We start from the raw sequence: 26,505 nt of genomic DNA, 5'->3' as shown, positions 1-26,505 counted from the left end.
TATTTCTGAGTATCTTTTCCTTTCAGTCTAGACTTCTGTGTTAAATCTCTGCCTGTTGTGGGCTATTGTGTGCCCTTTGTGGTATTAATGAAACCCAGGTAGGCTAGCTCTCAGGGTACAAAACTTCAGGAGGGCTCACAGTAGGTGGTGGTCTTAGCAAAATTTGCAGTGAGCTGCTAGTAGCCTGGATCCCCCAAAGTGCGTCGGTGGCCAGGGGCATGGCACATGTTAGTGTCTTAGTTAGTTAGTTAGCTAGCAGCAGCCAGGGTGCAATGTGTGTGGCTCCCAAGGTGACCAGGATCATGCGGTGGCTGGCCGCAGTGCGAGGCATCTGTGAGCACAGGGGCTTGGCATGGGGCAAGGTGGTGGCTCTATAAGGCACTCACAGCATTAGAGAAATTTGTGCTGAATCAGTAGTCTTAGTTTGGGTCCCCCAAAGCAGGGTAGTAGTCAGAGGCACAGTGCATGTTAGCAGCAGCAGATAGAGGGATGCAGTGTGTTATGTCTCTCAATCAGATGGAGACCTCCAAAGTGTGGGGCAATGATTGGGTGAAAGCCAATGATCAGGCAGTGAAAGGATTCAACCAACGAAGGAGTCAGAAGTTTATTGAATATGCTGCAAGGGAATGGGGAAGGGAGGAATACACAGCAAGGGAGAGGCTGTCTGCAATGAGGCAGTGGTTAGGGGCCATATTTAAAGTGAGAAGGTGAGGTAGTATTTTGGTAACTGTGCCTAGTTTTAAGTAGCCCATTGGTTAGTTAGGCTATGGATATTTTGAGGTGGGTCACCTGATGGGACTGTGTTTTCAGCCAGGTGGTCACTGTGGGCCCTTTCTACATTCCATTGCTCAAGACTACCTAAAAGTAACTTCTACAGGTGGCATGCTGCAGTGATGACAACCTGGGACATGTGATATCTGTGTCTCTGGTAGCTGGGTGTGAATTGTGGAAGAAGTTGAGGCTCTGTGGTAGGTGGGTGGGGCACACAAAGCAGTTAGCAAAATTTGAGCGATGGCCACCCCACGGGGGATGCAGTGCCTGGAGGCAGCTGTTAGGCAGGGTGTGCAGCATTAAAATAATTCACGAAAAGTCTATTTCTGAGGTTAGAAATCTTGGACTGGGCCAGTCCTCAGTGGGTGGGGCACAGTGTTAGCAGATTAGGTAGCAAGCGTATATGTAGCACCACCTTCGCAGGTGACTCTGCTCTGTGTTTATGCTAGGGGGTTGAGGAGGAAAATGGCAGATGCCAGCTCCTTTGTTCCTAGAAAAGACCCCAACATGCTCTAAAATCCTTATACAGAGATATCTCTCCCATTTGTCCCAGGTGTTGTACAAACTGTCCATTCTATATTGCCTCTCTGAATGCTGTTGTCTTTTTAAGGGTGGGGACTCAGCTTCACTTGCCCTCCAGGCTGACTTTCAAAGCTCTAGGCTCCAAATCCTCCTGGTTATACAAACAGAGAGTTCAGTCCCTCTGGTTTTCAAGGCAGGACATTACAGGGACTCTTTTTCCCCATGATGCTTACTGGTGCTTTCCACTTTCCATGCCTGCAACTCCCTCCTGGGGGCAGGTCCCAACTACTGTTCCTGCCTTTTCTAACCTCCCAGATTTGGCTTCTCCCCTACATTTATTTGTGGAGCTTTTTCTGCCTATCTTAAGATCAGTCTCTTGTGTACTGACTCATATTCAGGGTCTTCTGTGATTCCATATAAATTTTAGTGTCATTTGTGTTAGTTCTGTGAAAATTGCTGTCGGTATTTGGGTGGCAATTGTGCTGAAAATCTGTGGATTGTTTTGGGTAATATGAATACTTTCACAATATGAATTTTTCCAATCATGATCATGGAATATCTTCCCATCTGTTTGTGTAACCTTCAATTTCTTTAATCAATGTTGTTTCAGTTTTCAGAATATAGATCTTCCAGTACATCTAATATAATACTCAATGTGGAAAAACTGAGAGATTTTCTTCTGAGATCAGACACAAGACAAGGATGTCTACTCTTGCCAATTTTATTCAATATAGTGCTAAAAGTTCTAGCCACAGCAATCAGACAAGAAATAAGAGGCATCCATATTGGTAAATAAGTAGAGCAGATAACATAATACTTGCATACCACCTGTCTATATTTGCAAATATCATAATACCACCAAATCCTAAAAATTCCACCAAATAACTACTAGAAGTAATAAATGAATTCAATAAAGTTGCAGGATACAAAATTAATAGCGAGAAATCAGTAGTGTTTCTATATGCTAATAACAAACTAGCAGAAAGAAAAATTAGAAAACACCATTTATAACTGCACCAAAAAAGAAAAACAAAAACAAAAACAAAACCTAAGAATAAATCTGTACTCTGAAAACTATAATACATGGAATTGTTCGAGTGCTATGTTGTAAGAGAAGCTGTAATGAGAGATCTTTCATCCAAAATAGTAGATAAATTTATCAGGTACCTTTATAAAACAACAATTTATTCCTGATCTTTTGTAATACCTGGTTTATCATGTAATATTTTATATAAAATTAGGTACTATGTCTTCAATATATTAATACAAAGTTAGTGTATTATTAAAGTATAGCAAATCTTTATTACTATATAACATGTTTTAAATTTATAGGAGTCAGATGATTTTTTTTTCATTTTTATATTTCAATATTAACAAAAGAATGTTATGCTTCACAATATAAATATTTTAATGAAAAATTATCAAGAGTATTTAGGGAAGATAGGGGATCAAACACACACTAAATATTAATGTGGGGGGGAGCAAAAATCAATGATATCACAGGGAATTCCAAGGCTAGTATCAAAGAAGAGCCTATAGTAGAGAGTAACTTTTCACAATACTCAATGAATAGTATAAATCTAGACTAAATGCCTGCCTTAGAAGTTGACTTGTAAGGATACTTGTGCTTTAGGAATAAAATTCCATCATAGGACTGGAAGCCAAAACTTTATAAAATAGGTAGCCAAGGTTCATCATTGAGAAACCTGAGAATGAAAAGGACATTTTCTTTTCTCCTGGTTGTCCAAACCATTATCAAATTCTCTTCAATATGTAGTATCTTACAATTTTTCTCTTTATAAATTTAATAATACATGTTGAAAAATACTGAAATGTTCCTCTATTTTTGGAATAAACTCCAGAAGCATTTTTTTTCATATACTCATTTCTGTTGATAATTCTGATTCAGCTATTTTGTAACTATTTTTCAAAATATAAATCAGTCATTCAAAATAACATTAATAGGAGGAGTGAACAAATTTCATGATTTAATTTTATTTCTACATACCTGCAAAGGATACTGGGAATTAAAATTTTTACAAGTACTCACTTTACAGTAACATTCAAAAACATGAAATATTTAGAATTAACTTTAAGAATTAAAGATACCTAAATAAGTGGAACAATATGTCATGTTTATAGTTTGAAAATCATAAAATTATGAATATGTCCATTCTCCACAAATTCTATAGATTTTTTTTAAAAATCCCAATCAAAATTCCAGGAGGATTATTTTTTTCTTTAGGGGGTGTGAGTAGAAATAGACAAGTTGATTCTAAATTTTACATAGAAATGCAAAAACCTAAAATCACAAAACCTGTATTGATAAAGAAATACAAAATATGAAGATGCATTTTACCTGATTTTATGAGTTAGGGTAAGGAAATCTGGTATTGGTATAAGGATGGATACATGGAACAATGGAACACAAAGTATGTGATATATTGCTTTTCAACATAGGTACCAAGAAAAAGATGATTTTTCAACAAATGGGTCTAGAACAATTGGAAATACATACAGAAAAAAAATGCCCTGATAGTTAACTTACAAATATTACTTAAAATGGATCGTAGATATACACATAAAAGCTAAAATCAATAAACTTCTTGAAGAATACTTATGAGAAATCTTTACAATCTTGGGATAGATAAGGCACAAATAGCATAATGCATAAAACAAAAAAAATGATAAACTGAACTTCACTCAATTAAAAACTTTGACTTTTTAAAAGATATCATCAAGAAAATACAAAGCCAAGCCATATACTGGGAGAAAGTTTTACAAAAGATTTGTATATAGTTTATATTAAGAATTTCTGTAACTACATTTTAGAAAAACAAACAACCCTATAAATATGTGCAAAATGTTTGAACAGACACTTTAAAAAGGAGAAATATGAATGTCCCATAATCATATGCAACACTGTCCAATGTAATTAGTCATCAAGGAAATACAAATTAAAACCACAATGCACACATGCAAATGACTAAAATGAAAAAGACTGGCAATAAGAAAAGTTGATGAGGATAAGGAATAGCTACCACTCTCATACAAAAGATGTTTGGAATGTAAAATAATACAATATTTGGGAAAGCAGTTTGACATTTTATTATAGATTTATAGTAAATTAACATTATGACTCAGCAATCTCACTCCTAGATATTACCCAACAGAAATGAAAACATAAGTCAACAAAGATTTGAACATGAATATTCTTTGGAAATATTTTTCGTAATAGCTACAAATGAAAATAACCTAAATGTTCATTAATAACTTTATGAATAAATGCTTCATTATAAAAGTATAATGAAGACCACCTAGATAATCATAAGTCTTTTTTGTTGAAAACCAAAGATAAGGTCATAATGCCTTTGTCAATACAACACAGATTTCTACCGATCATTTGGCTAGGTATGGCAGGCAGAAGCAGAATTGGGCACTGATGTCTTCAGTGACAATGGGACAAATAGTTAAAAAAAAGAACTACCCTATGATCCAGCAGTAACATACTGGGTAATAACCAAAGGATACAAAAATCCTCACTTGATGGGATACATTGCACCCCCAAGGTTTATAGCAGCATTATTAACAGTAGCGAAATTATGGAGGGAGCCCAAGGATCCACTGACTGATGAATGGATAAAGATGTAAAAAGATAAATCTTGCCATTTGCAATGATGTGGATGGATCTAGACAGTATTAAGCTATGAGAAGTCAGTCAGTCAGAGAAAGACAATACCATATGATTTCCCTCACATGTAGAATTTAAGAAATAAAATAGTGAACTTAGGGAAAATACAGAGAGGCAAACCATAAAAGAGACTCTTTAACTATAGAAAACAAACAGGGTTTATGGAGGTGAGGTGGGAAGGGGATGGTTTAAATGGGTGATTGGTATTAAGGAGGGCACTTGTGATGAGCACTGGATGTTATATGTAAGTGATGAATCACTAAATTCTACTACTGAAACTAATATTATATTGCCTGTTAACTAACTGAAGTTTATATGAAAATTTGGAGAGAAAAAAATAAAAAACAATTTCACACAGTTTTAACAAAATATTAATGTAGATTTTGGAATTTCAGAATTATTTTAATTTTCTAAGAATAGAAAATAAAAACACACATTTGACCAGATGAACTAATAGATCAACATTCCTTTCAAAAGCAGCAAAAATACATATTTTTCAAGTGCACATGAAACATTTTCCATTTTAGATCATGTGTTGTCCACAAAACACGACTCAGTAGTTTTAAGAAGTCTAAAATGTTGTCAATATCTTTTTTGACAAAGGTATGAAAGAAGAAATCAATTGCAAGAAGAAATCTGGAAAAATTACAAATATGTGGTGGTAAAACAATATGTTAGTGAATAACCAATGGATCAATGAAGAAATTTTTTAAAAAATCAAAATATACCTTGAGAGAAATGAAAATTTAAATGCAACACAGAAAAATGTCTGTGATATAGCAAAAGCTATTCCAAGTGGGACATACATAGCAATATAGGCTTATCTCAAGAAACAAAAAATATCTCAAACCAATCTGACTTTATAGTTACAAAGGAGGTAGAAAAAAGAAGACTGGAGTTAGTAGAGGAAAATTTTAAAAATCAAATGGAAATAAATTAAATGGAGACTGAAAACCCAATAGAAAAGATCAATGAAACTAAGCCAATACTTTCAAAAGATTAAAAATATAACCAACTTTCAGCTAGACTCACCAAGAAAATGAGAGTTTTCATAAATAAAATCAGAAATGGAAAAGGAGAGGTTACAACTGATACCAAGAAAACAAATGTTCTTAAGAGATTACTATGAACAATTATATGACCATCAATTGAACAACTTAGTAGAAATGGATAAATTCCTAGAAATACATATACCAAAACTGAATCATGAAGAAATGAAAGTATGAATAGATTGCCAGCAATCAAAACCCTCCCAAGAATCACAAGACCAAGACTAGATGACTTCACTGGTGAATTCTTCCAAACTTCACAAAAGGTTTAATACTTACTTTACTAAACTCTTCCTAAAAACTGAAGAGGAGGGATCATATTCAAATTTACTTGATGAGGCCTGAGTGCAAATTATTCAGGTGCTTGTTAAGTATCTATCCATACAGACTTAATTCGTCTTTCAAGCATATATTTCATGTGTATTTTATATCACAATGAAGTGATAAGTATGACATAAATATTTATTGCTCAAGTGGGCAAGAACTTCCTTTCAAGAGAACTAAAATATACTAAGGTATATTTTAAGAAAGAGAATATAATTTAAATGTAATTCTTTCAGAATGGTGCTGTGACATGCAAAGATATGCTAATGACCAAAAGGAACAATAGGTAAAATAAAGTATTTTCAGAATAAAATCTTTAGGGTATTTTCTAATATAAAGCACAGAGGTGACAGAAATGCAATATTTACAAGAATTTTATGTAAGTTAAATCCCATTATTTTAGAGGTGGCCTAGATATGGTTATAACTTAAATATGTATGCTAAGAATGCAAGAATAATCACTAGAGGAAAATAAAAGTACAGATCCAATCACTGTTGCAATAAATGGTGGAAGAAAGAAAAAGCATGCAGATTCAAAAAGAAATGAACAAAAGTCCAATTAAAAAACAAATGTGGCAGGGAGGAGTCAAGATGGCGGAGAAGTAGCAGGTTGAGATGACATCGGGTAGCAGGAGATCAGCTAGACAGCTTATCTAACCATTGTGAACACCTACAAATCCAACAGAAATCGAAGAGGAGAAGAGCAACAATTCTAGAAACAGAAAATCGATCACTTTCTGAAAGGTAGGACCTGCGGAGAAGTGAATCCAAAGCGACGGGAAGATAGACCCCGGGGGGAGGGGCCGGCTCCTGGCAAGCGGCGGAACAACGGAGCACAAAATCGGGACTTTTAAAAGTCTACTCCACAGAGAGACATCGCTCCAGAGGCTAAACCGGGGGGAAACCCAGGCGGGGTCAGCATAACCCCAGGTCCCGCGGGGTAACAGAAGGACTGGGGGTGTCTGAGTGCCACAGAGCTCGCAGGTATTAGAGCGGGGAAGCCGGCTACAGCGACAAAGCCGAGGAGCGAGCTCTAAGCCCGGGGTTACCTTGTGCCGGTCGCAGGCTGGGTGGGCTCGGAACGCGGCTGGAGGCTGCGGAGACAGAAGCGACCCAGCGCTTTTCTCCAACTCCAGCAATTGACTGCTTTCCTCAAGGTGCGACTGCAGGCCAGAGAGGCGGGGCGGTTGGGCGCTTTGCTCTGAGAGCACACTGAGGAGCGGAACCCCAAGCTCTCGGCTCCTCCGGGCGGAGAGATTGGGAGGCCGCCATCTTCATTCCCGTCCTCCGGAACTCTACGGAAGAGCGCTCAGGGAACAAAAGCTCCCAAAAGCAAACCTGAGCGGATTACTTAGCCCGGCCCCTGGCAAGGGCGGTGCAATTCCACCTGTGGCAAAGACACTTGAGAATCACTACAACAGGCCCCTCCCCCAGAAGAGCAACAAGAAACCCATCCAAAACCAACTTCAGTCACCAAGAACAGCGGAATTCCACAGCAGGAGAAAGCAAATCCTACCTGGACAAAATGACAAAGCGGAAAAACTCACCTCAAAAAAAAGAACAAGAGGCCGTACCAAAGGCTGGAGACCTAATCAATACGGACATTGGTAACATGACAGATCTAGAGTTCAGAATGACGATTCTCAAGGTTCTAGCCAGGCTCGAAAAAGGCATAGAAGATATTAGAGAAACCTCTCCGGAGAGATAAAAGCCCTTTCTGGAGAAATAAAAGAACTAAAATCTAACCAAGTTGAAATCAAAAAAGCTACTAATGAGGTGCAATCAAAAATGGAAGCTATCACAGCTAGGATAAATGAGGCAGAAGAAAGAATTAGTGACATAGAAGACCAAATGACAGAGAATAAAGAAGCTGAGCAAAAGAGAGACAAACAAATACTGGACCACGAGGAGAGAATTCGAGAGATAAGCGACACCATAAGACGACACAACATTAGAATAATTGGGATTCCAGAAGAAGAAGAAAGAGAGAGGGGAGCAGAAGGTATATTGGAGAAAATTATTAGAGAGAATTTCCCCAATATGGCAAAGGGAACAAACATCAAAATCCAGGAGATGCTAAGAACGCCCCTCAAAATCAATAAAAATAGGTCCACACCTCGTCACCTGATAGTAAAATTTACAAGTCTTAGCGACAAAGAGAAAATCCTGAAAGCAGCCCGGGAAAAGAAGTCTGTAACATACAAGGGTAAAAACATTAGAATGGCAGCAGACCTATCCACAGAGACCTGGCAGGCCAGAAAGAACTGGCATGATGTATTCAGAGCACTAAACGAGAAAAACATGCAGCCAAGAATACTATATCCAGCTGGGCTATCATTGAAAATAGAAGGAGAGATAAAGAGCTTCCAGGACAAACAAAAGCTGAAAGAATTTGCAAACACCAAACCAGCTCTACAGGAAATATTGAAAGGGGTCCTCTAAGCAAAGAGAGACCCTAAAAGTAGTAGATCAGAAAGAAACAGAGACGATATACAGTAACAGTCACCTTACAGGCAATACAATGGCACTAAATTCATATCTCTCAATAGTTACCCTGAATGTTAATGGGCTCAATGCCCCAATCAAAAGACACAGGGTATCAGAATGGATAAAAAAACAAAACCCATCAATATGCTGCCTACAAGAAACTCATTTTAGACCCGAAGACACCTCCAGATTTCAAGTGAGGGGGTGGAAAACAATGTACCATGCTAATGGACATCAGAAGAAAGCTGGGGTGGCAATCCTTATATCAGATCAATTAGATTTTAAGCCAAAGACTATAATAAGAGATGAGGAAGGACACTATATCATACTCAAAGGGTCTGTCCAACAAGAAGACCTAACAATCTTAAATATCTATGCCCCTAACATGGGAGCAGCCAACTATATAAACCAATTAATAACAAAATCAAAGAAATACATCGACAGTTATACAATAATAGCAGGGGACTTTAACACTCCCCTCACTGAAATGGACAGATCATCTAAGCAAAAGATCAATAAGGAAATAAAGGCCTTAAATGACACACTGGACCAGATGGACATCCCAGATATATTCAGAACATTCCATCCCAGAGCAACTGAATATACATTCTTCTCTAGTGCACATGGAACATTCTCCAGAATAGACCACATCCTGGGTCATAAATCAGGTCTCAATCGGTACCAAAAGATTGAGATCATTCCCTGCAGATTTTCAGACCACAATGCTCTGAAGCTAGAACTCAATCACAAGAGGAAATTTGGAAAGAACGCAAATACATGGAGACTAAACAGCATCCTTCTAAAAAATGAATGGGTCAACCAGGAAATTAAAGAAGAATTGAAAAAATCCATGGAAACAAATGATAATGAAAACACAACAGTTCAAAATCTGTGGGACACAACAAAGGCAGTCCTGCGAGGAAAATATATAGCGGTGCAAGCCTTTCTCAAGAAACAAGAAAGGTCTCAAATACACAACCTAACCCTACACCTAAAGGAGCTGGAGAGAGAACAAGAAAGAAAGCCTAAACCCAGCAGGAGAAGGGAAATCATAAAGATCAGAGCAGAAATCAATGCAATAGAAACTAAAAAAACAATAGAACAAATCAACAAAACTAGGAGCTGGTTCTTTGAAAGAATTAATAAGATTGACAAACTCCTGGCCAGACTTATCAAAAAGAAAAGAGAAAGGATGCAAATAAATAAAATCATGAATGAAAGAGGAGAGATCACAACCAACACCAAAGAAATACAAACAATTATAAGAACATACTATGAGCAACTCTACGCCAACAAATTTGACAATCTGGAAGAAATGGATACATTTCTAGAGACGTATAAACTACCACAACTGTACCAGGAAGAAATAGAAAACCTGAACAGACCCATAACCAGTAAGGAGATTGAAACAGTCATCAAAAATCTCCAAACAAACAAAAGTCCAGGACCAGATGGCTTCCCAGGGGAATTCTACCAAACATTTAAAGAAGAATTACTTCCTATTCTCCTGAAACTGTTCCAAAAAATAGAAATGGAAGGAAAACTTCCAAACTCATTCTATGAGGCCAGCATCACCTTGATCCCAAAACCAGACAAGGATCCCACCAAAAAAGAGAATTACAGACCAATATCCTTGATGAACACAGATGTGAAAATTCTCACCAAAATACTGGCCAATAGGATCCAACAGTACATTAAAAGGATTATTCACCACGACCAAGTGGGATTTATTCCAGGGCTGCAAGGTTGGTTCAACATCCGCAAATCCATCAATGTGATACAATACATTAATAAAAGAAAGAGTAAGAACCATATGATACTCTCAATAGATGCTGAAAAAGCGTTTGACAAAGTGCAGCATCCCTTCCTGGTGCAACCACTCTGGAAAACAGTGTGGAGGTTCCTCAAAAAACTGAAAATAGAGCTACCCTACGACCCAGCAAGTGCACTACTGGGTATATATCCTAAAGATACAAACGTGGTGCTCCTGAATGTTTATAGCAGCAATGTCCACAATAGCCAAACTGTGGAAAGAGCCTAGATGTCCATCCACAGATGAATGGATAAAGAAGATGTGGTATATATACACAATGGAATACTATGCAGCCATCAAAAGACATGAAATCTTGCCATTTGCGACGACGTGGATGGAACTAGACGGTATCATGCTTAGCGAAATAAGTCAATCGGAGAAAGACAACTATCATGTGATCTCTTTGATATGAGGAAGTGGAGATGCAAGGCGGGGGAGAGGTTGGGGGAGGTCGGAAAAGAAAAAATGAAAAGATGGGATTGGGAGGGAGACAAACCATAAAAGACTCAATCTCAAGAAACAGACTGAGGGTTCCTGGGGGGAGGGGGGACGGGAGAGGGTGGTGGGGAAATGGCATTGGGGAGGGTATGTGCTATGATGAGTGCTGTGAAATGTGTAAACCTGGCGATTCACAGACCTGTACCCCTGGGGATAAAAATACATTATATGTTTATTAAAATAAAAAAATTTAAAAAAAAAACAAAAAAACAAATGTGGCAAAATGAACATAGAAAATAAGAAAATTGTGAGACAACTAAACTTAAAAACATATGCAATGTAGAGGACTATAAGGAGTCATAACTGCTAAATGTATTGAGGTATCCTAGAGAAGATCCTGGTACAGAAAGAGGCTATTTCGTGAAAAGAAAATAAATCTGAATAAATTAAGGACTTCATTTAATTAAAAATATGCAAAAATATTACTCACAATAATGTTTAAGAGGATAATCTGATAATCAAAGATAGATTGGATAGTAAATGTAGATCGTGAAGTTACTAGTACAGAAAAAGTAAATGAGAAGGAAGAAATATCAGGGAAATACTGATGAAGAGAAGCTAGTATGTGCACAGATATACAGATACATCAAACCAAATAGACTTTATTTTTTTTTCCAAATAGACTTTAAAACAGAAAGCAACATTAGAGGTAAAGAGACCCAGCATTTGAAAATAAAAGTTAAATTTCTAGTAAGATATAACAATCATATTATAAGTCTCCACAGTATAAAACAGCTTCAAAAAACAGAATAATGTATAGAGAGAATTAGGCAAATCCAACAGCATAGCTGTGGGTATCAATATTATCTCTCGGGTACTAAGAGTTCAGACAAATAAACTTCATAAAAATACAGAAGATTTGAGGCATTCACTGAAAAATTATCATGTAATCAAGTTGTATAAAATTTTGTTTCTAACAAAAGTTTGCATTTTCTCAAGTGAACATGGAACATTCCAAATATCATGCTTAAGTGTATGAAAACAGGCACAACAAAAATGCGGTGATTAGCCATCTTACCAAGCACAACTAAAAAAGGAGTAACAGCAAAAAGCTAAATATAACAATAACAAACCAAGGATTATTACTAATATAATTCTGGGAAGTCAATTTAAAATAAATGACATTCCCTCAGATGCAAGGATGGAAATTAGGAGATGAGCAGGTATACAACAACATACATGTAATAACATAGTGAACCAGGGCAGCCACTTCAAGGAATTCACATGCTTGAGGTGATAAATACAGGATTAATGTTACCAATGTTTATGATACAGGAAGGTGGGTATTAGTATTAATGGTTACACCATAAAGAAAATCTGCCTCTGTAATCCATGCTATGGTTACACTTTACTTAAACTTTTCAAATGCTTCAAATTCAGGATGAGACAGTTATCACATGCCCTATATCCCTGTATCTTAGATGTTTAATTAAATGGTAGCTGCATTTCAACAGTCCTCCTATATTACATCTCTATTGAGAAGACTACATAAGAAACAAAAAAACAAATCTTCAGATGAGTTAGAAATGTTTGTCACTAACCTCTGCAAGGCCACAATCACATTGTTCAGGAGGTTCCAAAATTCCATTGCCACAAGCTGCCACAACTCTTCCTTGATAAACCACTTCTGAAACTGTTTTATTCTGAAGACACTCAAATTCAGGCTGTGAAGCCATACGTTTAAATTCATCCATGTTGCAACTGCTAAAAAACTTGACACCATGGGAATGTCTAAAAATAAATTATATTCCTCAGATAATTGGAATAAAATCACTATTAAAGCAACACTCTGTGAAGTACTGACAAGTATCAAAAATTCTGTAATACTGCACTTACAGAGGAGCCAAGAAGGAAGGGAGAGGCTTTTTGTCTTTAATACAAGTTCTAAATAAAAGCAATAGGTTTATTTCTATTGTAATTCAATACAAGGCATCTAGCAAGTAGAGGGAGTTAAGGTGACATGAGTTAAAATATATTAAAGCACATATAATGATCACCACACCAAAAATTACCTCTCTTTAAATATGTCCTATTATTATTTTCATTATGATTGCCATCACAATTATAAGCATTATTATAAGCACTTATTATAAGAAAATGAAACACACTAGAAAATTTATGTGGAAAACTGAAGATTAGTTGACCATATAGTTGTGGGTCCATTTCTGGGTTTTCTGTTCTGTTCCATTGATCTCTGCGTCTGTTTTTGTGCCACTACCATACTATCTTGATGACTACAGCTTCGTAATATAGTTTAAAGTCCAGAATTGAGATACCTCCAGGTTTCCTTTTCTTTTTCAGGATTGCTTTGGCTATTCAGGGTCTTTTGTGGTTCCATACAAATTTCAGGACTGTTTGTTCTATTTTTGTGAAAAAGGCTTGTTGGTGTTTCATAGGGATTGCATTAAATATGTAGATTGCTTTGGAGAGTATAGACATTTTAACAATTGTCATTTGTTATAGACATTTTAGCATTTTGTTATTCCAGTCCATGAGCATGGACTGTTCTTCCACTTCTTTGTCATCTTCAATTTCTTTCATCAGTGTTTTAGAGTTTTCAGAATACAGATATTTTCCCTCTTTGGTTAGGTTTATTCCTAGGTACCTTATGGTTTCTGGTGCAATTATAAATGAAACTGATTCCTTGATTTCTCTTTCTGCTGCTTCATTGTTGGTGTATAGAAATGCAACAGATTTCCATATATTAATTTGTATCCTGCCACTTTATTAAATATATGTATCAGTTCTGGCAATTTTTTGGTGGGGTCTTGGTTTTTCTTATAGAGTTATAATGCTGTTTGTAAATAGTGGAATTTAAGACTTCTTCCTTCATCATTTTGGATGCTTTTTATTTCTTTTTGTTGTCTGATTGCTGAGGTTAGGACTTCTAGTACTATGTTAAGTAACTGTTGAGAGAGGACATTCCTGTCTTCTCTTGACCATAAAAGAAAAGCTCTTAATTTTTCCCCACTGAGGGCGAAATTAGTGGTGGGTTTTTTGTATATGGCCATTATGATTTCGAGGTATGTGCTCTCTATCAAGAATGGATGTTGTACTTTGTCAGATGCTTTTTCTGCATCTATTGAGAGGATCATATTGTTCTTCTCCTTTCTTTTATCAGTGTGGTGTGTCACATTGATTGCTTTGTCTACGTCGAACTACCCCAGCAGCCCAGGTCCCATTTGGTGGTGGTGAATAATTCTTTTAATGCACTGTTAAATCTGATTAGCTAGTGTCCTGTTGAGAATTTTGGCATCTATGTTCATCGGGGATATTGACCTGAGTTCTCTTTTTTAGTGTAAGCTTTGTCTGGTTTTGGAATCAGGGTAATGCTGGCCTCATATAATGAATGTGAATGTTTTTGTTTCATTTCTATTTTTTGGTATAGTTTGAAAAGAATAGGTTTTAATTCTCCCTTAAATGTTTGGTAGAATTCACCTTTGAAGCCAACTGGCCCTGGACTTTTGTTTGTTTGGAGATTTTTGATTACCGGTTCAATTTCTTTGCTTGCTTTTAGTTGTTTTAGTTTTCTATTTCTTCATGTTTCAGTTTGGGTAGTTTGTATGTTTCTAGGAATTTATCCATTTCTTTCAGATTGTTCAATTCATTGGCATATACTTTTTCATAATATTCTCTTATAATTGTTTGGATAGTTGTGGTATTGGTTATTTCTTCTCTTTCATTTGTGATTTTTTTTTTTTTAATTTGTGTCCTTTCTCTTTTTTTCTTGATAAGTCTTGCTAGGGGTTTATCAATTTCATTAATTTTTTCAAGGAACTACCTCTTAGTTTCATTTATTTTTTAAATTTCTGTATCATTTTCTTCTGTTCTAATTTTTAATATTCTCCCTTCTTCCGTCGGCTTTAAGCTTCATTTGGTGTTCTTTTTCCAGCTCCTGTATGTGTAAGATTAAGTTGCTTACTTGAGATTTTTCTTGCTTCTTGAGGTAGGCCTATATTGCTATATATTTCCCTCTTATGACCACTTTTGCTGCATCCCAAAGGTTCTGGACCATCGTGCTTTCATTTTCATGCATTTTCTTATTTCTTCTTTAATTTCCTGGTTAACCTATTCATTCTTTAGTAGCATGTTGTTTAACCTCCATGTATTTGTGGTCTTTTCCAATTTTTTCTTGTGGTAGACTTCAAATTTCATAGAGTTGTGGTCAGAAAATATGCATGGTATGATCTCAATCTTTTTGTGCTTGCTGAAGGCTGACCCAGTATGTGATCTATCCTGGAGACTGTCTCATGCGCACTCAAAAAGAATGCGTATTCTGCTGCATTAGGATGAAATGTTTTGAAGTCCATCTGGTCCAGTGTGTCATTCAAAGCCATTGTTTCCTTGTTGATTTTCTGTTTAGATCTGTTCATTGGTGTAAGTGGAGGTGTTGGAGTCCCCTATTATTATTGTATTATTATTAATGAGTCTCTTTTATGTTTGTTATTGTTTTACTTATTCATGTGCCCCCATGTTGGGGAAATATAGATCTACCTTTGTTAGATCTTCTTGTTGGATAGTCCCCTTTCTTAGGATCACTGCCCTTCATCTCTTGTTATAGATTCAGTTTAAAATCTATTTTTTCTGATAGAAGTCTTACTACTCTGGCTTTCTTTTAACATCTGTTGGCATGATAAATGGTTTGCCATCCCCTCACAACCTGCAGATGTTTTTAGGTTAAAAATGAATCTCTTGTAGGTAGTATATAGATGGGTCTTGTTTTTTATCCATTCTAACACCCTGCCTTGTGATTGCAGTGTTCAATGCATTTACAAAGTATTATTGATAGATATGTATTTAGTGCCATTTTATTATTTGTTTTTGTCATTGCTTTTGGAGATTTTCTCTGTTCCTTTCTAGTCTTTGTCACTTTTGGTCGTTCCTTCCCACTCAAACAGTCTCCTTTAATATTACTTGCAGGGCTAGTTTAGTGGTCAAGAACTCCTTTGGTTTTTGTTTCTCTGGAAAACTCTCTCTTCTTCTATTCTGAATTATAGCCTTGTTGAATAGAATATTTGTGGCTGCAAATGTTTTCCACTCAGCTTGTTGAATATATCATGGCACTTCCTTCGAGCTTGCCACATTCCTGTGGAGAGAACTGCACCTAGCCCTATGGGTCTTCCCTTGCAAGTAAGGGCATTCTTTTGTCTTGCTGCTTTAGGATTTTTTATCACCATATTTTGCAAATTTAACTACAGTATGTCTTAGTATTGCCTTGCTTTTGTTGATTTTAATGGGAGTTCTCTGTGCCTCCTGGATTTGGATTCCAGATTAGGGAAGTTTTCAGCTATTATTTCCTCAAATAAACTTTCTGGCCCCTTTTCTGTCTATTCTTTCTCTGGGACTCCTATGATATGAATGTTACTACACTTGGTGGAGTCATTGATTTCCTTAGGTCTATCTCATAATCCATAATTATTCTTTCTCTCTGTTGTTCAGCTTCATTTTTCCCCATTTTTCTCTCTTCCTTATCACTTACTCGTTCCTCTGCTTCTTCCATCTTTCTGGTCATTAAATCCAGTTTGTTTTGAGTCTTGGTTATGGCATTTTTCATTTCTGATTTTTTTTTAATGCTTTTATCTCTGTGGTGAGGACCTCCCTGAAGTCTTCCATTCTCTTCTCAAGCCAGCAAGTATCCTTACAATTGTTCTTTAAATTCTCCATCAGGCATTTTACTTACATCTGTTTCACTTAGATATCTGGTTGTGACCTTTTCTTATTCTTTCTTTTGAGAAGAATCCCTCTGTCTTGGCATTTTGCCAAAGTCTCTTTTCTTCTTCTGTGCATTATGGAAGCCTGTTATGTTTCCTGCTCCTGAGAGTAATGGCCTTATGAAGAAGAGGTCATACAGTGTCCAGAGCCTCTGGTGTGGGCTGCATGTACTCTGCTTCTGTGTTTTGGCTGCTCTATCCTCTAGGAATTCATTTGCAGAGGCTGTCCTTGGTGGGAGTGGGAAGTGTTTGGACCTTGTCCAGAGTGTGGAGAGTTTTAACAAGGTGTGCTCTGGTCTGCTTGTTAAATAAGACCTGATGTTACTTCCACTAGGACCAAAGCCCTGCAGAACTCTGTACAGGAGACTTGGTGCATGCAGGGGTTTCTTCTGGTTTTCTGGGGAAGGGCCCACTGGGCTGGGACAAAGGCACACTTGCCTGAGAAAAGCAGAGCACAGGTGGATGGGACTTGGTGTAAGCAGCTTAGGTAGTGTCAGTGTCAGTGCTGTGCTATTTACTGAAGCTGGTTTATGCTGTAAGGCAGGGAAGGGAAATGGCACCAGCCAGCTCCTTTGTCCTCAGAGAGGGGTCTCCATGCTTGCTCTCAGGGAAGCACTCCCAGAAGAGCAAATAATCTCCCCTTTCAAATGCCAGGTGTTTTTCAGATTGCTATTTTCACACTGTCTCTGGGTTGTTTGCCTGCCTCGAGCAGCACAGTGCCCTTTGGGTTCTGTCCCAGTAAAGCCTACTGACTTTTAAAACTCCAAACTTTTGGGATATGCTATGGTGGGGGCTTGTGCTGATCTTCGGGGCAAGGGTCTGACCTTGCTGAGATGGATGCAGTTTTGACTGAGAAGGGCAGGCACACCAGAGTGCAGGGACATGGGATTTGGAACAAGCAGGCTAAATAGTCAGAGTCCATCCGGGTTAGCCTCCCCCAGCTGGTGTCTCTATGCCTATGCAGGGGTGGGGAGATGGAAGCATGGGGAGGTGGAGTTGGGGTTGGTGTAGGAAATGGTGCCTGCCAGCTCTTTTGCCCCCAAAGGGTCATCTCTGTGACTACCATCTCTCACAGAAGAGCTCTGGGAAGAATGAGCAGTCTTTCCCATGTGCACCTTTAGATGATCCTCCTGATCATTTGCTCTCTGCTGCCAGAGTGCTGGCTTGCCTTTTCCCCACCAGTAGGGCAGGCCCTCAGGGCTTTATCCCAGCAACACTGGCCATCCTTTTAAATTTCAGTCTTTGAGCCCCACTGGTTGCAAAAGCTTACAAAAATCAGCCCCTCTGGTTTTTTCAGCCAGTGGATTTGGGGAAGTGTTCTTTCTGTTTGTTTCCTTGCACATTCTCTACCCCTCCTTTATCTGCTACCATGACTCCCTCTCTGCAGCACCTGGAATCCATTTCTTCCCCAATCCACGTCTCTGCACCTTCTACCATCCTCCATGTGGCCTCTTCTCTCCCTGTAGTTATGCAGTTTGTTCTGTCAGTTGTCAGGTTGACTTTTGGGTGTTCACAGTGATTTGATAGTTACCTAGTTGTGTTCCAGCTACTTGACAAGCCTAGGGTCTTCCTGGTATGCTGCCATTTTAGCTCTTCCTCAAACACTGCATTTAATTCTCACGTCTCCTAAGTTTAGTTACCTACAATTTTGTTGTTGTTGTTGTTGTTGTTGTTGGATTACATGGTCATGGAAAGTTTTGTGATTATAGACTGATTATTTGGTAGGATGTCTCTCAGTTTAGGATTATAAAATGTTTCCTCATAATTAAACTGAGGTCATGCATCCTGGCAACATTATCACAGCAGTGTTGTTGAGTCTGTTTCATTGCATCCAAACAAATAGCACAGGATTTCAATTTGTTATATTACTGATGATAGTCATTTTGATTAGTTGATTAAGGTGCTAGTCTTCACTCTAAAATTAATTTTCTTTTCTTATTAGTTAATAATTATCTGGAGAGGAATACTTTGCTTTTATGTTAATATCCCATTCCTTTATTATGTTTTCAACTAATTATTCATATATTTATATGAATATGGAATCATGTTTTCCTATCATGTTAAATGGATTATAATCCATTACTATCACTATTATTTATAACATTCAGATTCCCACATTTTTGACTATTGGGAGCTGGCTTTTGTGTCCCTTTGCTAAGTCTCCATAATTCTTTAAATACATCCTAATTTTCTCATACAACATGTTCCAAGATCATTTTTATTTTCTTCAGTTTAGAACTGGAGTCAATCATTCCTCCAAAGTGCCCCAGGTCTTTTTAGTGAGGAACAGAATTTTTAAAACATGATCTGGGTGATATATGTGCTATTGTTACTAGATATTTTTTTAGAGCTGAGATCAAGGCAATGCTAGCATCTTAATTAATGTTCATAGTTCCTTTGCTCTTATGTACAGTTTGCTATATCCTCCCCAGTTCTGGCTCCTGCAGCTTACTGATATTTCAGTCTCAGTAGGGACATCTTCCCAAGGTATGGCTTAGCCAATTATTTCTAAGGTCAGTAAGATTTTAAAGTTCTTAGTGTCCTCCTAGTTTAGTTCCTGCTACACAACTACTTACTTCATGCTACTTAGTTTTTTGTTAGTGGATTGGTCCCATCTACTGGTATTTTTTGGTGCATTTCAGTTTGGGAAACTTGAGAAATACGCTTTTGCTTTTTTGTTTGCTTTCCTAGTTTCATTCTGTATTTTATGGGAAAATTAGGGGAAGCTAAAATACAATACTGATACTTTTACCATTTGATTTCCACCCTCTCCCTTATTCTTAAAACATACTCCTCCCTGGGTAAGACTCCATCCTATCTTGGTCCATGTTTCTAATATTTTCTTCCTTCTGTTTCTTCTCACTGTATGTCACTGGTTTCTCCTCAATTATTCAGCCCATAAATATGAGAAGTACCCTTATCACTCTCAACTTCTTTCTAAATGACCTGTTCATGGTTTTAACTTCCACCCATAAAAACTCACACATTTTAAATTCCTTGTCCTCAGGTCAGGACCTATATAACTGTGCACTTAATTCTAATGGATGACTCAGAATCCCCAAATTAATATAAACTGCCCCCAAGGCTTCTCCTCAATTTTCTGCTTTCCTAAAATATTTGCCTTTTTTTAATAATTATGATATCAAAAAGTCTACAAATAATTCTTCACATCTCCTTTTTTCTCTCAATCTTAATAAACTGCTATAGATTATTATGAGAATCATCTCCAAAATATTAACTATCTTATTGTTCCCTCTGATATATTTTACATTCATTTTAAGATAACTTTTACTATCCATACTGCATGAATCAACTTAAAATGTATTTGGTTAACATTTATCACAAAACTCCAACTCTTGCCTCATGACTACACAATTAGCCTCTTTCATACACATTCCTGAATCACCTGGCCTTCTTCCCCTGACTTATGCTTTAGCCTCACTGCATTTTACTTTCTTTATCTTATGCCCAAAACATTCTTCCTTATAGTCCCAGATATTTCTTTTCTTCTTTTTTTTTTTTTTCATTTTTATCCTTCTCTCGATAGTCTAGTCTGTTGAGCTTTTCAAACTTCTTGTTATTTAAGTATCACTTCATTTGCTGGCTTGGCAAGTTTTCAACAAGCCCTTTACATGAGCAAATTCACATCTCTCATAACTATTTCCTCAGAAAACTTTCCCTTATCAGAAAGTTTCTTCTCGGGACACGTAGGTGGCTTAGTTGGTTAAGCAGCTGCCCTTAGCTCAGGTCACGGTCCCAGAGTCCTCGGATTGAGCCCTGCATCAGGCTCTCTGCTTAGCGGGAAGCCTGCTTCTCCATCTCCTTTGCCTGCTGCTGTGCCTACTTGTGCTCTCTTTCTCTCTGTCAAATAAGTAAATAAAATTTTAAAAAAAAAATGTTTCTTCTCCCTGTGTATTCCCTATTTATTTCCTTCTTGGCACCTATCATACACTGTTTATATTTTGTTCTTAGGTCTACTTTTAAATTTTCAGACCCTGATAGGTTAAGATATTTATGACATATCTATATTGCTAGCCATTGATAAGACTAACATAATCCTGCAAAGCAGTAGATGCTTATTACATATTTTTAGAATGAATTAATTTCACCTCAAGACTCTAGTTAACCCCTAGAAAGTCATCATCAACACTCACTTTCTCTGTAACATTGAATGTAGAAATATAAAGCACATTTTCTGCGATATCAAATACTCCTCCTTAAATAAGACAAAAACAGAGAGGGAAGCAAACCACAGACTCTGAAGTCTAGGAAACAAACTGAGGGTTGCTGGAGAGGAGCTGGGTTGGGGGATGAGGCACTAAGGGGGGCACCTGATGTAATGAGGATGGGTGTTATATGCAACTGATGAATCACTAAATTCTACCCTTGAAACTAATAATACAGTATATGTTAACTAAATTGAATTTAAATAAAAATTAAAATAAATAAACAAGTACATTATGTATTTAATAAAAATATTCCAACTCAAGTTGTATTGCAAGATATTATACAAGTGACTGCTACAAACATTTGTCAGAAGAAGACAAAGATTTGATAAAAATAAAATCTTACATTGCTTCAGAATTCATTATGCATGTAGTTCCTGGACAGTAACAATTGTAGATATCATCGTATGTTAATCCCAGATTAATTGCAAGCAACTGTACCATAACAACTGCAAATGCATCTAAAGTTATCATCTGTGGATACTAAATGCAAAAAAAAAAAAAAACAGAATTGTTGCCTAAATTATTTCACCTCTTTGATCTTTTCTTTTTGGCCATATTACCTAAGTGCAAACACAAATTTAAGAAACTACTATGCCAAAGCTCATTGTTTTCTTAGGGGTATGGAAAATAAGGAAAAAATAGGTAAATTTTGTTTTTATTTTTGAGTTATTGTATTTTTAATCCAAATGGGACTGACATAAACCAAAATAAGATTAATGTTATCATATGCTTTTATTACATATTAAATTCCAATAAGCTTTAAAAGTTTTTTGAGAAGAATATGCACTGTTTCAGTAACCATATTATTTTTTAAGAAACACTTAGAAAAAAATGTAAAGATGCTAAAGGGTTGAATTTGCAATCAGTTTTGACTTCAGAAATAGTTTAGGGAGAGAGCCAAATTAATTTTTTTTTAAAGGCAGAATACTATAACACTTTGTAAGTAGCATTTTTGTATTAAAAAAAAAACACACATGGGAAGTAAATAAGGGCAGCAAGACACAAATCCCTGGTGAAGTATAATCTTTTTACTATCCCCACAGTTTTCCTTTTTTTCAGCTCATATAGTTGCACTCATACAGTATGTAGCCTTTTCAGATTGGCTTTTCTCACTAATCACTATGCACATAAGTTTTTTCCATGTGTTTTCATGGCTTGATGCCTCACTTTAAAAAAAAAAATCATTGGATAGTATTCCTTTATATCAATTTACTCCAGTTTGTTTATCCATTCATCTGTTAAAGAACATCCTAGTTGCTCCCAATCTTTGTAAATTATGAATAGCTCCTATAAACATTCATACAGGTTTTTGTGTGGATATAAGTATTCAACTCATTTGGGAAATGCCGAAGAGGACAACTACCTGATTATATACTTAAAGAAAAAACAAATAAGACTAAGAACTTGAATAGATACTTTTTCCAGAGATAATATACAAAAAGCAAAAAGTATATGAAAAGATGTTCAGTAGCACTAGTAATTATAGAAGTGCACATTGAAACCATGATGAAATATCACCTCATACTACTTAGGATAGTTGCTATTAAAAAACAACAATAACAGAAAATAACGTGTTAGTAAAGATATGATGAATATAAAATGTAAACTGCTGGTAGGATTATAAAATGGAGCAAACACCCTGAAAATAAGTATGATGGTTCCTCATGATATTAAAAATAGAACCTACAGATAAATGGATTTAAAAAGTCATATATGTGTGCATATATACAAACATATGAATATTCACATATATATTAAATTCACATATATATGAACATTATTCAGCCATAAAAAGAATAAAATCCTGCCATTTGCAACAACATGGATGAACGTGGATGAAATTATGTTAAGTGAAACAAGCTGGACATAAAAAGATAATGTTATATGATCTCTCTTATACACAGAATTTTAAAATGTCATACTCACAGAAACAGAGTAAAATGGTGGATTCCAGAGGCTAGATTGTGTGGAAAATGGGACAAGTTGGTAAAAAAAATTACAAATATTCATTTATGCAAGATAAAAACTTTTGGAGATCTGTTTCACAACAATGTGAACATACTTGGCACTATTGAATTATACACTTAAAGCTAGTAAAAATGGTAAATTTTGTGTTATTTGCATTTTACCACAATAGCAAAAAACTTTTAAAATTATAACATTTGAGTTTCAAAATCTAAAAAAAAAAGCATACTTAGAAAAATTTGTCAAAACATCATGACAAATATACTATACATATTTTGTTCCTTGAAGTGGATGTTTCAAAACATATAGAATTTACTGAATAGATGGAAATAAAATGCATACCAAAGCAATTCCTGCAGCAAAATTTGGATTGCATGCCATTCCATGATATGTTGCTCCCACATAATCAAGATGGTCCCTATAACTAAATAATAAAATTTTTCTTCTGAATAAATGCATCTTAAATTATTACTAACTTAATGACATTTTATAAATTGGATTTCTCAGTAAAGCTATTTTTTTTTAGATACAAAATATTACATGTCACATCTCATGCTTTCAATCATTTTGTATTTGGGTAATCTCCCACAGTTCCTACAAAGTTCTAAAGTCTACTTTAACATTTTATGATACACAGCCCAAAACCCAGTAGTGCCTAATCCTCCCAAAATATTAACCACCACTGTTGCTAGCACTGGATAGATATAATTTGAAAATGTACAAGTCAGGATAGCTTACTGCCATGATTTGCACATAGTGAACCCCTAAAGCATGTAAAAAATGTTGGATTGGAGGACAGGGAGACAAAGAGACAGAATACTCAGTAGACTCATCAAGAAAAGAAGATCTACAGTGTAGCAAATGTCCTCATACATTTCAATCCTTAGTTATTGTAGCTCCTGAGCCTCTAAACCTGGCCCTAAATTCCACAGGAAACACCAATAGATTTATAAATCTATTGCATATTATTCAGATCTTCAGAATTTTTATTATTTCCATCTCAACAATCAAAGTGTTAACAGAAACCTATACAAAAAAACTCTTGAAAAAAAATAGTGCAAGTTAGTTAAATAGCTACACCTTGGGTCAGTATAGCTATACAAGATGGTAATCATATTATCTATTAGACATATTTTAACTACCATTATATACAATTATTGCATTCTGTTAACTAATTTACATTGTACTTGAAGTTCAAATGATAGTTTCAATTATTTATCTCTGAGAAAATCTTTAAATCATTGAGGTCCCCTGTTTATCTCAAGGCTTTCCTAATTTTCAAGTTTCTTACATTTCCATAGATAAAAATCCTAGTGGAGAATAATGACTTACTGTGACTTAGTGTCTTACATTGTTTCCAGAATTTTGTATTTTGCATTTTGTCAACATAATATGCACATAATCCTATTTTGAAGTGTCTTGTCATTACATATAACACATATATATAATCTTGATAGCTAACATATAAAATAATTCAACAAACCTTATGTCAATACAAATAAGGTACTTACATTAATAAGTATGCCATATCATGGGATCTTTGAAACAAAAATTGTTCTTTCCATGACACAAATCTTTGTAGTACTTCATTAGCATCCCCGCTAAGTGAAATCTTGTTGTGATCTGACCAGAGTTCCAAAGAAGTTAGTATAATAGTTATGTTGAGCTGTGAAAACATCTGAAAACAGAATTTACATAATATATAGCTTTTAGGTAATCATAAATATAACATTCTATACATAATGCTAATATATTCAATTTACTCTTTTTTAGAGATGAAATCTATTCATTGATGGATGAAACCAGTTGGTAGGATTGCAGTTTTTACAAACTGGATATGCTATTAATACAAACAATATTACTGCATTAATAGGAATGTTTCTCACTTAAATAAAACATAAATACTTACAGTGTTGATTACACCAAAGATATGGACAACTTTCTCAGCTGCAACTGCCACTTCAGAGCCCATATAATCGTACTGAAAGACAAATTTTGTTTCTTAATCACTGGTGAAAATTACTGAATTATCACATTTTAAATAGATATAAAATGTTAAAATAATGCAGTGCTCAAGTGAAAGAAAAATAAGATTTACCAAGTACTTATTAAGTTTTAGGTATAAAGCTAGAGACTCTATATATTAATCAATAATCTTAAAATAAGAAGGTTGTCATTAACTTCCTCTTCACACATGCAGAAAGTGAGAGCCAAAATTTAAGTTTACAAGATCACAGAACTACTGAGGATAAGAACCTCAGTGGGGTGTCTGGGTGGCTCAGTGGGTTAAGGCCTCTGCCTTTGGCTCAGGTCATGATCCCAGGGTCCTGGGATGGAGCCCTGCATCGGGCTCTCTGCTCAACAGGAAGCCTGCTTCCCCCCACCCCCCGCCTGCCTCTCTTTCTACTTGTGATCTCTGTCTGTCAAAGAAATATGTAAAATCTTAAAAAAAAAAAAAAAAAAAAACTAAGTCTTTTCTTTCTACTATAGTATGCTGCCATCATTTGTCTTCATCCCACTAAGAGATGACTATATATCCCAGATAAATAGTGCACTTTCTAAACACAGAGCTCTGAGGACCATTATAGCCAGTAATGTCAAGAATATTTTCCTTTGAATTTCAAAGGAAGAGAAATCATATTTTCTCTAAATATTTCTAATTATGTGTATATACACATTTCTAAGTGTTAGCAGAAAACATAAAAAGCAGCAACTTTGTATCATCAGTAGTCTTCAACAAGTCTGCTGAAAACTACTAACAGAAAATAAAATGTAGGGGCGTTGGGGCGCCTGGGTGGCTCAGTGGGTTAAACCTCTGTCTTCAGCTCAGGTCATGATCTCAAGGTTCTGGGATCGAGCCCCGCATCCAGCTCTCTGTTCAGCGGGGGAACCTGCTTCCCCCTCTCTCTCTGTCTCTGCCTGCCTCTCTGCCTACTTGTGATCTCTCTCTGTCAAATAAATAAATAAAACCTTTAAAAAAAAAAAAAGAAAAGAAAATGTAATGGATACTGTTCTCTGATTTGGACAAAAAAAGATGTTATCCTCCTAGGTCCTTAGAGACTATTTATACTTTGCTATTTCTCTGTATGTAACCTTTCCCAACACAATGCAGCATGTGTGAAATGAATGAAGGTGACACTTTGCAAAACTGAACACATGAAAAGCGAGACAAAAGAATATAAAAACATGTAAAATTATGTAAATAAATCCTTGTATGTCAATAATCACAAATTATCGACAGACCAAATACTAGTTAAATGACAGAAACTTTTTTAAAAATCTACTATATGCAAATTAAAATAAAAACCTCTAAATTATGAGTTCATAGAGTTATTGAGTCAAAGCATGAATATATACATCAGGAAAATAACAGACAAAATATATACTACATGATAATTACATTAATGTGAAAAAAAGTTTAAAAGCAAAAATAATATCACAGTGT

General features: G+C 36.0%; 1 protein-coding gene across 1 annotated transcript in view; it reads right to left on the bottom strand.

The window, feature by feature from the left end:
- The window catches only part of LOC308338240 (A disintegrin and metallopeptidase domain 3-like), a gene marked incomplete at both ends in the record, with an annotated part of 111,004 nt that overhangs the window by 26,845 nt on the left and 57,654 nt on the right, over nucleotides 1–26,505 (bottom strand). The window contains 5 exons of the mRNA XM_080796290.1: nucleotides 12,697–12,886; nucleotides 21,439–21,575; nucleotides 23,403–23,484; nucleotides 24,572–24,738; nucleotides 24,970–25,041. Of these exons, the coding sequence (XP_080652416.1) occupies nucleotides 12,697–12,886; nucleotides 21,439–21,575; nucleotides 23,403–23,484; nucleotides 24,572–24,738; nucleotides 24,970–25,041 (648 nt within the window). The remainder of the gene's footprint in view (nucleotides 1–12,696; nucleotides 12,887–21,438; nucleotides 21,576–23,402; nucleotides 23,485–24,571; nucleotides 24,739–24,969; nucleotides 25,042–26,505) is intronic.

The sequence above is a fragment of the Martes martes genome (assembly GCF_963455335.1).
Source record: "Martes martes genome assembly, chromosome: 2".
Classification (NCBI taxonomy): Eukaryota; Metazoa; Chordata; class Mammalia; order Carnivora; family Mustelidae; genus Martes; species Martes martes.
The sequence above is the reverse complement of the archived record's forward strand: the minus strand, read 5'-3'. Positions and strand labels throughout refer to the sequence as shown.